The following is a 15,390-nucleotide window of genomic DNA, read 5'->3' on the forward strand; positions in this document are numbered from 1 at the left end:
CGTTTGCTACAACGGACTTCCATCTATTGTGTATTTAAAAAAAGAAATGCAAATGTGTGCAGTTTGTAGCTGCACAAGTCATATTCAAGTTTACCAATGATAATAAAAAGTGTTACGGGCTGCGTATTTCAGCTGCGCAAATGCTGGGAGTTGAAAAACAAGATTCCAGTCAAATCAAGAGGTGGCTGGAGTTACCAGTACCTGTTCGGCTGCACGACTTGCCCACTTTAAAAAAACAGTAATATTACAAACAACAGAAGAATGCAGTGGCTGAGTACTGCACAGCAACACAACAAACACTACACTTTGGGTATTTAAAGCCATGTACAAACATCACTTTCCACCTGGCCAAAGGTCACCCCACCTGTTCTCTCTTGTTAATACGGGTACATGCAACTGAAGGCTATCTCATAAACGAGCCTATGCTGCCAATTTATCATTAAAGTTTAATTTGTATTTGCATTTTAATGGAATTGCAAGTCTGCTAGAAAATGCGGTAAACTAATTAATGTACTGTATTTGGCCCAATGCCGATTCCTACAAAGAAAATTATATGTTGCACCACCGATCAAATACATGCATTTAAAAGTACTTTAGAAAACTTTAATGTAGCAGACAAAAACATGTAAACTTATTTATCAACAAGTACATACCAATGACAGATCCATTAACTAACTATTCTAATCACAATAGAGATTGAAAGCAGTAATCCAAGCTGCCGAGTTTTTTTTTTAACATTTTATTTTTTCCCCCTTTAATATGTGCAGCAATACAAATCACACAATGATAAGTAATTCGCTAAATTGCCGATAGATCTCCGTTCTCCTGTGATCGATTGGCGAATATTCAGCCCGGGGGTTCACTAAATTGCTGTCAGTGCGGTTGAAGAGGAGTTCAAAAGCTCTGTGGGGACGATCATGTGACCAGGAAGTCACTAGATACAATTGGTGCACTGCTAGAGAGAGGGCAGGATTCAAAAAGGGGTGTGCCAGCGCCTGTTTCAGAATAGGAATGGGATCTGACCTTGTAAATGGTTGCTACAGAAACAAAACATGCTTGTTACATTATAATACATTAAAAATTGTATTCTGAGTTGTTTTTAAAAAAAATGCTACAAGTATTTTCTGATAGTACAGAACTGATTTATTTAAATAAATAAAAAAACACATGTAGGATATTGCTTGGTCTGCAGCTTTAAACATTGGTGACAATTTATTTTCTTATTACCATGATCTTTGGAGCTGGAAAAAAAAAAACGCATCAGGGTGTCCAATTTGGGAGGATAAAAATAAAGAACCTCCCCACACTACGAAATGAATATACCTGTGCGTCGTATAAGGCATTCCGTTTGTTTAACTGGTTTAAAAAGTATGGATTAATCACAGTCTAGGTTTTACAGTTAGCAGGTTTACAAATATTACATGGAAAACAGCAGCCTTTATTATGTAAGCTCCACATTCCAGATATGTAGCATACTGAAAGGACAAAAAGCTTCTATAACTACAGCTCACACAGCATATTGAACTTGTTTGACAGAACTTTTGTAGTAAACCACTAGGCCTAGCATGCAACTATAAAACCTATTCAGAAGGCCTTGTCCCACATACCATCCATTATACTGTCCCTGCAGATATGATAAATTACAGCACATTGATTTTTGGTGCAGTAGGACTCATGCTGTGGTAATTTAAACTCCATTCCACTTGGAACAATCACAGTGATCTTTGAACAATATTTACGACATGCACTTAATCACCAAAACACGGTTTGTAAACCCTGAACAATGTATTTATAGCACTTGTTTAAGATAAAATGCAGAGTCTACTAGACATACTGCATTCTAAATCTGCCAGAAACCAACATCAGACACACCCAATTGAATAATCAGCAATAACATAGCCACTTGTAACTGAAGGAATGTTTATGGACCAGCTAAAGTGCTACAGGCCTAGAAAAGAGACTCAAAATTATGTTTTATAATAGCTTTGTCCTGAGACCTAAAACCCCAATTAGTTAGCATGTTCGTGTAACCTAAAAGACACACAATCTATTTGCTAAATTCTGCTACAGTGTATTTTAACTGAGAATGCTTTTTGTGCCAATAGAATAATATTGTTAGTTACATTATGTCTGGGATTCACCAAGCGCTATATCACACCTTATCCAGTGTTAACTGGCATTGACTTAAATGGCAGTTAACACTTGATCTTCGTACAAAACCTGCATCAAAGCTCAGTGAAACGGCTCCTGCGTGTTTTTTAATCCAAACTGGTACTGAGCATAAATAGAAGAATTGACCGCAGCCAAACAGTTTAAATGCATTGGGCAAACAGGTACACAAACACTTGGGTAAGGAATCATTTAATATAATGTTACGAAAACCACGAGTTCACCAAATATTTAATGTGTTTTTTTTTTTTAATACTCATTGTTTTGGTTTCACAAACAATACAATACTTGTAAAACAATGAAAATAACAGGGGCGTTGGTTGGGAGGGTGTACAGAAGGGGGGGAAAAGGGGGGCGTCAGGGGGGAAAGGGGTTCTTAAATCTAGTCCATGCTTTAGTGTAAATCGTAGCATCAAGTCTCATGACCAAATCATGGGTACAAAATTAAGAAAAATTACAATACAGATAGGTACTTTTTGAGTAGTTACAGGTAGTTGTGGGGCTACAGTCTCTGGCGCTCTGATCCAGAGGGCAAAGGTGGCTCTTAGGCCGAGTCCATAGAAGGGCAGGCCGCGCTGAGCCGTGCGGACGCTCCACGCTGAGCCCCTGCATCCTCAATGAGGATGCCTTGAGAGGGGGCTCACGCGAGCGTCCGCAGGCGTGCTGAGGCGCTGGATTTTTCAGCCGACAGCCAAGCTGTTTTTCAGAGCGCTGTCGGCTGAAAACATCCAACCAGCGCGGAGCAGCGTCAACGTCACGGCGCCGTAACGTCGGCGCCGTGACGTCGGTGCGTTGTGGGCGATTGGCCCAGCAACATCACTGCCCCGCCTCCCTCAGTCTCCCCCCACCTCCGATCACGCCCACTGGCTCGCCTGCATGGGCATGAAATCGCGCAGATTTCAGCAGGCGAGCCTCAGCGTCAGCGCGCCTCAGCCCTGCTACCCTCTCTATGGCCCCAGCCTTAGAGCTAATTGTCCGTTCATGGACCCGGGGGCTTACGGTCTTAAATTAGGACTGTGAAGCTAAAGTGATGGGGCCATTGAGCCTTGCTCAATTAGCCACGGCTGCCAAACCTTCTGGAACCTGGGGCATGAATCTCTTAGGAAACTTGGCGCTCACTTTATTTGGAGAACAGACCAGATTTTGTTTTTGATGTATACCATTGAGAGGAGGTCTGCTTTCTTCCAATGTTGGGCAATGTCATATCTTGTTGCTGTCACTATGTTAGAGGTCAGTTTGCTAATGGGTTTGTCTAGATCTTGGAGTGCTAAATTGAATAAACAGGACCATGTAACACCTAGGACATTCTGTATCAGCCTGTGTACTTTGGTCCATAGAGAAACAATCTTAGGGCAGGACCACCACATATGTAGAAAGTCAGCCCGTTGTCTGCACACCCTTTAGCAAATGAGAGAGGAGCCTGGAAACATCTTCAAAAGCAATAATGGAGTTAGATATCATCAGTATCGGATCTTATAGGCATTTTCTTTTATAACCGTACAAATGGACGTTTTTTGAGGCGGCCTTGAAGATGTCCTCCCCTTCCTCAATATCCTACCTAAGTCCGATTTCTACTCATGTATAAACCTGCTGGCCTCCTGAGTACAGATGAGAAATATAGAGGTGTAAAAAATAGAAATCAATTTTGATTAGGGGGGATTAAGGCAGATATCCTGATACACTGTTAATCACGATTAAGGACTGCATTTTTGTGCAAAGCCTTTTAACGGTTATCAGACAATCTCTCCACTTCCCAGGCTATGGTTAGTAGACAAAGATTCAAACAGTTTGGGCCCATTGTCAGACATCAGATCTCTTATCTGTGTCATTCCCTTAGTTATCCATTCTCTGAACGCTATTGGGTTCTGACACAAAGGAAACTCTGGATTATAGAACAATTGGATCATCAGTGAACGCTCAGTAGTTATGCACAATTTATTTTTGTTCTGGGCCCAGATTTTCAGGGAATGTGATATGGCAGGTAGAAGGGTCCATACCCTTTCTCTTATTGTTTTAGGTTGCCAGAGCACCAAATCTATTGTGTGTGGGTGTAGGAACGCTGCCTCTAAGTCCACCCGCCTCCTCAATAGGGGGTTTGCATGCCAGGTTACTAGCTGTGCAGCTTGGTAATATGATTTGATACATGGGAGGCCAAGATTTTAGGTTATTTTTATGTCAGTGTGTGGCACAAAAATATCACAACTGTAGATGGGGTCAAACCCAGTCATGACGTCATCTCCTGATGAGCGAGCCTGAGCCCAACGGCCATAACAAATATTATGGCCTGGTGGGCAAAACCAGTTATCGTATATCCTCTCGGGAACTGGGGGATCCTGGAGGTTTGGGTCACCGCAAACATCTGAGGGCCTCCCAGGCCGATGCTTTAAGACAGCTTGTATATTTGAAAATACTGCTAAACATCCCTTGTTTTGGCCATATTATCACTGTATTTTCACTCACAAAATTCATGTGTTTTCTGTATGAAAAGGTCACATCTATATTTGATTTGAAAACTAGGACACAAACTAAAATGAAAAAGGAATTTCTTGACTAACTTGCTTGGCTTTATATTCTCAGTTTGGGATCTTTTAACATTTTCATGCATAGCAGCACAATAAGCACTGAATTAGCAATCTGCAAATGTAATGTATTCTGCATGCAAACTAATTGCATGTGTAAAACTATTTTAAGCACTGATGTACACCTAATATGTATAGTATGAGAACGTTCCGCAAACACCACCTATATTTTTGCAGCCTATGGGGGTTATTCATTACACTGCGATAATGGCGATCGGGGCACTATCGCGCGGAAACTCCCACAGAAGTCAATGGGCGTTTCTGTGTAATAGTGCCTGGGTCATCACTATTGAAGATTAATGAATAAACCCCCATGTAGAAATTTGGACAAGCATACTGTACATTCTTTTTCTTTAGGGGGAGGGAGGTCATCTTGATAGCATAAAGGACCTGGTTGTAGAATGGGAAATTATAAAATTGTTACGTGTTTTCTTATTGTATGTGAACATATAAAAAAAAAAAAAAATTTGATAAATACTTTTAAACCATTATTGAAATTTTGAAAAAACTTTCCAGTTTTCATTTACGACCCAGACTCTGAATGGGAAGCCGCCTGTCAAAATATTCTCCACCTCATTTTAAAAGTATTTGAATTTATAAGGATAATGGAGACATATGAGGAATACAAGGTTGGGATCGAGAGCAAAGTCTCCATCTTTGCTGATGATACTAAATTGTGTAAGGTAATAGAATCAGAGCAGGATGTAATTTCTCTTCAGAAGGACTTGGAGAGTTTGGAAACGTGGGCAGGTAAATGGCAGATGAGGTTTAATACAGATAAATGTAAGGTTATGCATTTGGGATACAAGAATAAAAAGGCGACTTACAAATTAAATGGAGATATATTGGGGGAATCCTTGATGGAGAAGGATTTAGGAGTGCTTGTAGACAGCAGGCTTAGCAATAGTGCCCAATGTCATGCAGTAGCTGCAACGGCAAACAAGATCTTATCTTGCATCAAACGGGCAATGGATGGAAGGGAAGTAAACATAATTATGCCCTTTTACAAAGCATTAGTAAGACCACACCTTGAATATGGAGTACAATTTTGGGCACCAATCCTAAGAAAAGACATTATGGAACTATAGAGAGTGCAGAGAAGAGCCACCAAATTAATAAAGGGGATGGACATTCTAACTTATGAGGAGAGGCTAGCTAAATTAGATTTATTTACATTAGAAAAGAGGCGTCTAAGAGGGGATATGATAACTATATACAAATATATTCAGGGACAATACAAGGAGCTTTCAAAAGAACTATTCATCCCACGGGCAGTACAAAGGACTCGGGGCCATCCCTTAAGGTTGGAAGAAAGGAAATTTCACCAGCAACAAAGGAAAGGGTCCTTTACAGTAAGGGCAGTTAAAATGTGGAATTCATTACCCATGGAGACTGTGATGGCAGATACAATAGATTTGTTCAAAAAAAGGTTGGACATTTTTTTAGATGGGAAAGGTATACAGGGATATACCAAATAAGTATACATGGGAAGTATGTTGATCCAGGGATTAATCCGATTGCCAATTCTTGGAGTCAGGAAGGAATTAATTTTTCCCCTTAATGGGGTTTTTGTTTGCCTTCCTCTGGATCAATAAGTATAGATATAGGATAAAGTATCTGTTGTCTAAATTTAGCATAGGTTGAACTTGATGGACGGAAGTCTTTTTTCAACCTCATCTACTATGTAACTATGTAACAACCCTCCCTACACGTTCTTACAACGTTTACAAACATTTCCAGGATAAATCTTCTGAAAGTTTATGTCTGACTGATTTTCAAAAAGTCACAAACCACATAGTCTGAGTAAATGCACTGACTCTAAAAAACAATGATGCTGACTTTGAAGCAGGGGAGTCTGGTTGAAATCGCAGTGTCAGCTCCATTTGACCTTGGACATGTTTGCACTGTATCTCACTGTGCCTCAGGCACGAAAACACATTGAAATTTCATTAGAACAGGAGCTGTGCTTGTAAAATTCTATGTACAATGCAGCGTACCGCACAATATACTGTAATTGTGAAGCCCTTTGACTCCCATGGGAAGGAAAGCACTATGCAAAATAGTTATTATAAGTTGTAAGTTATTAAACACATTACACATTAGTTCAACTAGAAAAGAGATTTTGTCAATTACTTATTAAACAAAAAGCAAATAGCCACAGAAAAGCTGGTATTCATGTAAGCCAATAGCATTGGCAGAAAACAATATTATCTCTACAGTGGGGTCAAAAAAAGCAGAGTCTGGAATGCCACTGCTGTAGAACAGCTGACCTTTCGAGACACCAAACATATACATGAAACCAGTCGTCAACAAATCTTTTTGTGAAGCAAATGAATCACAATAATCATTACTCTGTTAACAAATTGGAGGTGTGGGGGGAGGGTAGGAGGAGTTTGATAAAGCTAGAGCATTATTAAAAATAAAGGTACTTTTTTTCTAGTTTCTATTACAGCACATCCTGTATGTTTAATTAAACCCAAATGCCTCATCCAAGTGTCTTCTTTTGAGAGGAAAAGACAGTCATTTTAACTGTGGCTGAAGCATACACATTCGTAGTACGATATACATGCAGTACTCTAAAGCCTAAATTAAAAAGAAGATAAGGTCACGGTAGAAAGCATGAAGGCACATGTTAAAAAAGCTACAACAACAAAATAAAAATGTATTTGAAAGTATACTGTGTGGGGAGGGCTTGCACCTTTACAATATTAACAAAATGTAAAAAAAATTAAATGTGTCAAAAGTTTTTCACCGACTGAATTTCAGTTTGTTTAAAACATTGTTTGGTAATAATTACTCTTTAGGCCGCGTCCATAGTCCATGGCGCAAACAAAAGGCCGCACCTCAATGAGGCCGGGCATAGAGAGCGCGACCGCGGGTGCGATGGAGTGCGACCGATTTTTCGCCCGACAATATTTTTTTATTTTATCACGCGATGGCCGGGTCACGTGCGCGGTTAATCCAATGAGGGCGAACCACTCACGTGAGGTCACGGCACGCCTCTGACACGCCTCTCCATCCCACGGATCGCCTCTGCGCGTAAGCCTACTATATCCGAGGCCCTACTTGCCATTACAGTCACGCCTGACCAAACTCCTGGAATCAAATGTAGATTTTAAGCTCGACAGGAATCTATTGCTTCTTCACAAATGCCACTATGGTTTAGTTACTAAATCATCAAGACACACCATTATTCTTTTTTTTTTTTTTTAAGAGACCCTGAAAATAGTTTACAACAATGAAAACGTGCTGAAGGTAAATTGGAAAAAGGTTTACAGACCTTGGTCTCCAGACTAAGTGGAACTGAACCTTTAGTTCTCATTAAGCCTTTTCACTGCTGGAAAGATGTCAAATGAATAGAGGATTATTTACTACCAATTCAGTATGCAATTGAGAATGCATGGCACTCACAAGCCATATGTTCAAAGCCAAAAAACATCTTCTCCTTCCCACTCACCCTAATGTGTTCCTCAACAATGTTCTCTGGGTCAATTAAAATGCCATTTAACAGACCACAAGCACCATCCATCATTCCAAGAGCACTAGCAACAAACACTTGACACCAAGCACATGTTTTGTTGTCAACAACTGTGCAATGCATATGTCCTTTGTATTTACCTTACACAGCAATTGATATGCAACGTTTGTGGTCCTACTCTGTATGGGCCAAACCAAAAATAGCACAGCATAAGGCTACGGCCTCAGTCCTTCCTGCTGCACGCGGCCTGGCGGCGCGTGCAGAGACTACAGCCGCGATCGGGGGGAGGTCTAGGGAGATCGCAGGGGCGTGGCCATGACGGGGCATATCTGCCCTGCCATTGACTGTGTGCAAACACGTGACCGCGGCACAGGAAGACAAAATTCTTGTCTTCCCTGCCAGCGTACGCGTCACAGCGCTTTGCGCGCCCACACACACACAGCCACTGGGGCCTGCCCCATAGAGGGCTGTGCTGTGTGGCGTGCGCTCCCAGGACCACCAGAGACTCAGCCATAGAAACTATATTGGAGTACCGTATATACACCTTCATTTAACTCTGCTTGATTTACAAAGTGTTGTTCCAGAAAAGATACATTAAAGCAGCAAGCTCATGAGCGGGGCCCTCATTTCCTCTTTGTATCTGTTTGTGCATGTTTGTCCTTATTTGTATGCAATTCAATTTATGTAATTATCAAACCTCTGTACCCCACTGTGGAATTTGTTGGCGTTTGACAAATAAACAATAATAATAAAGACTATACAAGTATCTTTCCCCGGAGCAGGACTTGCTCTTTAAAAAAAAAAAAAGTTTTCTAGTATTAAAAATCATCATTATCTCTAGCTTCTGAAGTGACCATGGTAACCTTTAGAATGCACTGGGCTCCATTTTAATTACCCAACATAATATTTCTAAAGATTACAACTCCTGAACAGAGCATCAGATTTAAAAATAATAATAATAATAATAATAATTGGAAAGTGCAAAAATGCGAAAGAAAATGGCAAACAGCGCAGAGTGCTGCTTTCAGACTCACAATCTGTGTTCAAGCATGTTCTGCAGTGAATATATACAATCATTATATTGAACAAAAAAAAAATCAATAGTATATAGAAACCATCTATGTTTCGCTCAAACAGCTGATATGCCACATTACCAGACAACAACCAACTAATGCTTATTCAGCAGGGAGTCCATGCATAGAGACAAATTGGAAATCTAATATATTCAGTGCCAGTTCTTGTCAAAATATTTCCAAGGAAATATTTTAGCACTGACTAAGTCCCTGTTCCTGCACATACCAGTAACCATGCTGTGTTTTATGAATTGTGCTTAATCCTTGCGGTGTTGCTGTAGAAACAGTTTTTAATCTTTCAGGCGCTTGAAGACAAATATGCACTTTCAGCCCCAACTGTTGCCATGAAATAAAAATGTAACTAGTAGCAGGACTTGCTTTTAACTGGCTCAGTAGAACCAGACGCCAAGCATTAGTTTGGGGTATTGGTGCAACCTAAAGAACCTCCAGTATTTACCAGCCCCGTCCCAAATCTGATGGCCTAAACTAACAGCAAAAAGAGACCCGGCCTTCTCTCTTCCTTGAATATCAGCCGAACTCTTCTATACACCTCTGTTGTAATTGGGCCGTAGGCAGACAATAGTATAAAAACATATTAAACATAGCTCTTTACTGTACCATGTTATTTTTAGGGGGGTTGGGGGGGTCAGGATATTTCAATCCTTCGTGCTATAAACATAATAAATTACTAGGAGAGGAAGTTATTATGTAACTATTTACAATGTGCTTCAGTTAATATGCATCTTCTTAATTCACACAGGATGCTCCTGTCTTTATGCACCTTACTACCCTTCCTCAGTTTTCTCTGGCTATTTCTCTCTTCCCTGCAATTCCTTCCTTATTCTTAACAGCTTCCGAAAAGGCTCCTGAACCAATTTACTGTAGAAACTCTGAATCTTCTGTACTTGGTTGTGACAAACGGTCATATACAACTGAAATATGTTATAAGTCTGCCATGTAGGAAGAAAAAAGATTTACCTTGCTGCAGTACAGCATCCAAAGTTCGTAAAGTCTCTCTCTGGATGCCATCCTCTCGTCTCCTCTACCTGACCTGCAGGAGATTTCTTCAGAACTTGTCTGTCTTCATTGCTTACTCTGTTTCATGTTTAATCGTTTACATTTCAATTTCCCACAGGTTTACTGAAAGACTCTCACTAAACAAAAAATGCAGAACGACACAGGCAAGTTGTGTGCAGATCAAACCAGCACAAACCCAGCTTAACAGGAGTCTGACATGCTCAGAAACACTGGTCTCCTTTTGTAATCCATTTGAAGTTTCAACAAAAAAAAAAAAAATCTAACCAGAATTTATAGTAATATCATACGCAGGATCCAATAGTTTTCAAAACCAGCAAGTCACCAGATAATTTCCTCGCCAATTCCAAAATGTCTTCATAAGATCTTGTATTAAAGTCCTGCGATATATATTATCCACTGATTAAAATATTGGCACACGCATCAGGAAATTGTCCGCTTGTTTTGAGAACTCTACAAGAGATCTGAAATGATGATTCACCTACAGAGAAGAAATTTTTCATTATTCAACAAGGAAGTGGAAATATGCATGTGGATTTCTAAATATTCTTATGGCTTTAAATCACTGCACATTATACATCCAAGGAAGATGGTTTATTTGTCTAGAATTCATTTGTAAGCCAGCAATAATATATTTTAGTATTATATGAAGGTTCTTTATTTGTGAAAATGTTCTCGAGTTCTAAGGCTAATTTGATATTCTGTCTCTCTTATATAGTGTGACATTTTGCCGGTTTTGCAAGCTGCATCAACCTTGATAATATTCCATCATGCTGGACAGTATTTGTATATCTTTGTTCTAAATACATATGCAACATTTACCACTCCTCTTAGTGAAAAAAACTTGAAGGAACATATTCTAGGGTTAAAGAAAGGTTTACATCTATTACTACCTTCTCTTGAGAAGCAAGTTTGTGTTTAGCACCAATTACAGTGCAACAACTCGGCACTGAGGGTGTTAATGCCAACTAATCCTGAAGGAAAGAGGAGGGGAAAGAAGTATTTGCAACATCCAAAGAGAGTAAAATATGTCAGAGTAGATTCCTTTGCATCTGCTGCAAGTACTGTATGCAACACAGTAGCTATGAGACTGCAAGTGAGCAGTTTCACGAATTATCAATAAAGACACGTTGTAAACTCTTCCACCTTGATAGATGGCTGTGTGGCATCATATGCACAAAATATGTGAATTACAAATCAAGGCTTTTAAAATATTTTGGGAGGTCGCAGTTAGCCAAGTGCTACATGCAGCCTTTTTAGAGGTCAAATATGCAGCAAAATGCATATTATACATCTAACCTAGGGCTGTTACCACAATCGCTCTCAGGCAAGGGCAGTACAGTGAATGAAGCCACATAAAATAATCTCATTTTTTTTATACCATGACATTTAATGCACCATATTTTGAAATTATATGACTAATTCTTATGCTAAATGGTTTACCACTTTTTAAAATGTAAAATAAATATATAACATTTTTTTTATCTGAAGTTTTTGGTAAATGGACTCAACATAATGTGAAGGGCCAGACCTTTGCCACTATGACTTGTTAATTTTCTACCATTTCTATCTGTTCTCCTTTATTTTGACAGGAGAGTGACATGCATCATAGATTAACATTAACCCATTGGATGACAGAGGGCAACAATGGACGACAGAGCAATGTTATATGGTCGCCTCTGGCAGTTCAGTAGTTAATGCATGTCTGAAACCTGTCCTGGTCCTGAACTGGCTTGGCTCAGCAGAAAATGCCAGCTCATTATTAATGGGTAAACGATCCCAGCGTCAGGAAGTTTTTCAGTGGCAGGAATGTCATCCATATCTACAAAGTCACATTTGGCCTTGGTAGCAATAGGCACCACAGTAGTTCAGTTACCAGCACATTTAAGCTTGTGTATTAACTCTCAGACTCTCTATGGCAGTCTCTCTCCCACAAATCTGTCTCAGAAGGTTTCAGTCTCTCCCTAACTGTGCCATGCATCTGTATTCCTGCCAGTTCTTTCTTTCTTTTCTCTCTCTTCTCTCTCTTCCTCCTCTCTCTCTTCCTCCTCTCTCTCTCTCCTCTCTCTCTCTCTCTCCTCTCTCTCTCTCCTCTCTCTCTCCTCTCTCTCTCTCCTCTCTCTCTCTCTCCTCTCTCTCTCTCTCCTCTCTCTCTCTCTCCTCTCTCTCTCTCTCCTCTCTCTCTCTCTCCTCTCTCTCTCTCCTCTCTCCTCTCTCTCCCTCTCTCTTCCACTCTATCTTTGTCAACATGTAACTCTCATTCTTCAGTACATCAAATCTCTCTCTCCAACGTCACTCTCTTCCTTGGCTTTACTGTCTCTTCCTCTCTCTCTGTGTCCCACTCAGTGACATTCCTCTTTTCTCAGCCACTAATTGCATCTCTACCAATATCTCTCTCATTACCTCTCCCTTAGTGACAGACTCCCATGGTTTCTTTCCTTCACTCCCTCTTCTCCTCTCTCTCACACACACACACTCAATAACACACACACACACACACAAGAACACACACAAGAACACACACAAGAACACACACAAGAACACACACAATAACACACACAATAACACACACACCCTCTCTCTCTCTCAGCCTCCCTCGGTTTCTTTCCTCCGCTCTCTCTTCTCTCACTCACTCACTCTCAGTATCCCTCTCAGTGACAGCCTTCCCTCCTCTTCCCTAAAACTTCCACATCACCCTCCAGGCCGCGTTTCGCCGGAAGCCGCCACCCCCCTCTCTCCTATTACTCACCCCTTCTCTCTCTCCCCCTTCTCTCTCTCCCCTCGCCGGTGCCCAGTGTTTTTTTCGCTCTTTCCACGGCTTCGTCACTCACTATCTCCCGGGCGGCTCCGTCCAGTCCTCGCGCGCACTCGCCTCGCGACCTGTCACACAGGGTGCGCGCGGAGGCGGCGGCACGTGGAACCCTCTCCTACCCCTGTCACGCGCCGACCAAGCCACGCCCCCCCTCCATCCCCGCAAATTCCGATACGCGCATGCGTTTAATACCCTGCCACCTGAAACCTCTGCTCAGGTGTCTCCTACCTCCCGGTGCGCACGCCCTTTCATCTCGAAGGTAGAGGCCTGACAGGATCGAAACATGTATGTGGGTGACATCTTTTTTGGGGGGTAGGGTCACAAAAAGAAATAAATTTGTAGTTCCACCTCTCTGAATACAGTATATACCATTGCACTCTTTAAACCATGGTGCGCAAACTTCTTGAGCTGCGCCCCAGCCGCAGCATTTACAGCCCCTCTCCAAGGACTCGGCCTCAAATTACATCGTGGGTCATGTGATGTCACATGACGCCGCGTTGCCTTGGCGATGCGTTGCTGAAGACCCTCCAGAGAGCAGGTAAGGCTGCGGTCCCAGTAATAGCCTGTGCGCACGGCGCGGCGTGCGCTGTGCGTGTAAGCACCGCCCCTCAATGGGGCTGGGCCCAGTACGCACCGTCACGCTGAAGGTGCAGCCGCGCCGTGCTGCAAGGTTTTTTCCAACTCAACCAAATTGAGTTCAAACCTTACGACGGAGGCAAATCCCCGACCACGCTCCCTCCCGTCGCCAGCTCCCTCTCTCCCCTGAGGCTGCGGTCCCAGTCATGACTGTGACACGCACGCCCGGCGGGGGGGGCGGTGCATGCACAGCGCTAACCGCGATCTGCGGGGAGAGAGGGAGCTTGCGACGGGAGGGGGCGTGGTCGGGGATTTGCAGGGGCGTGGCCATCACATTGGGTGAACCGCCGGTGGGGGCGTGGCCACGCCTCAGTCGCTAGGAGTAAACTCAATTTCCCCTGCCTCCCTGAAAAGCTGTCGTGCAGAGCAGGAGGCGTGGTGATCAAAGGGAAGCGCAAACATGTGGAGATATAAAAAATAAAACTGATGGTGCAGTATTGTGACAAATAAATACGTATTCTTCTTTAAGTGCTGTTATTTATACTCACAAGTGTGAGGATGATACTGTGTACGTAAAGGTATCTTTGGGTATATGTCTGCAGTGATGATAAGCTGGCTGGAACCTCGGTGTGGGAATATATTCCTTAAATGGTTAAACACAGAAAAGCCAACATAGCGCGATCTGTTTAAAAACTGTATTCAAGTGGTTAAAAATATAACATTACACTCACATGATGTATGCTATTTAAAAGCATTTAGATACGCAATGCATCTCGCCTCCGGTATCTTGGTGCAGTTTTTCCTTCCCTCTTCTCGGCGTGCGTCTCACTCCTGCGTTCCGGCAGGGCGGATGTGACGTCAGTGAGACTTCGGGAGTTCCGGTTTGGAGGGCTGGCTGTGAATCACCTTCACTCTACGCGTTTCTTCCCTTAGGGCTCCTGAAGAAATCCTAAGGGAAGAAACGCGTAGAGTGAAGGTGATTCACAGCCAGCCCTCCAAACCGGAACTCCCGAAGTCTCACTGACGTCACATCCGCCCTGCTGGGACGCAGGAGTGAGACGCACGCCGAGAAGAGGGAAGGAAAAACTGCACCAAGATACCGGAGGCGAGATGCATTGCGTATCTAAATGCTTTTAAATAGCATACATCATGTGAGTGTAATGTTATATTTTTAACCACTTGAATACAGTTTTTAAACAGATCGCGCTATGTTGGCTTTTCTGTGTTTAACCATTTAAGGAATATATTCCCACACCGAGGTTCCAGCCAGCTTATCATCACTGCAGACATATACCCAAAGATACCTTTACGTACACAGTATCATCCTCACACTTGTGAGTATAAATAACAGCACTTAAAGAAGAATACGTATTTATTTGTCACAATACTGCACCATCAGTTTTATTTTTTATATCTCCACATGTTTGCGCTTCCCTTTGATCACCACGTCGCCATATTCACCTGGGATTGAGAGAGCAGTCCTGCACTGGGTCACAGCAGCATTCAAGGATTTGTTTGTATCACTTATATTTATTCAATTTATGGTTTATATGTTAATATTGGATTAACACGTGTTTAAAGCTTATAATAGAGCGCCACTTTTGATATATCACGTTTTGCACGTGCAGAGCAGGAGGAAATTGCGCGTCAGGGTAACAACTAGGACCG

General features: G+C 41.9%; 1 protein-coding gene across 3 annotated transcripts in view; it reads right to left on the bottom strand.

Annotated features, from left to right (window-relative positions):
- The window catches only part of NBEAL1 (neurobeachin like 1), an 84,537-nt gene extending 71,264 nt beyond the window's left edge, over window positions 1-13,273 (bottom strand). For 2 of the 3 annotated variants that reach the window (XM_075608582.1, XM_075608579.1), the window contains exons 1-2: window positions 13,084-13,273; window positions 10,278-10,815 (exon numbers count right to left, since the gene is read on the bottom strand). In XM_075608582.1, the coding sequence (XP_075464697.1) occupies window positions 10,278-10,328 (51 nt within the window). In that variant the 5' untranslated portion in view covers window positions 10,329-10,815; window positions 13,084-13,273. The remainder of the gene's footprint in view (window positions 1-10,277; window positions 10,816-13,083) is intronic. The other variant, XM_075608580.1, reaches the window with a different exon arrangement.
- Between the last annotated feature and the right edge of the window lie 2,117 nt (window positions 13,274-15,390).

Source organism: Ascaphus truei, chromosome 7, assembly GCF_040206685.1.
Source record: "Ascaphus truei isolate aAscTru1 chromosome 7, aAscTru1.hap1, whole genome shotgun sequence".
NCBI classification, from domain to species: Eukaryota; Metazoa; Chordata; class Amphibia; order Anura; family Ascaphidae; genus Ascaphus; species Ascaphus truei.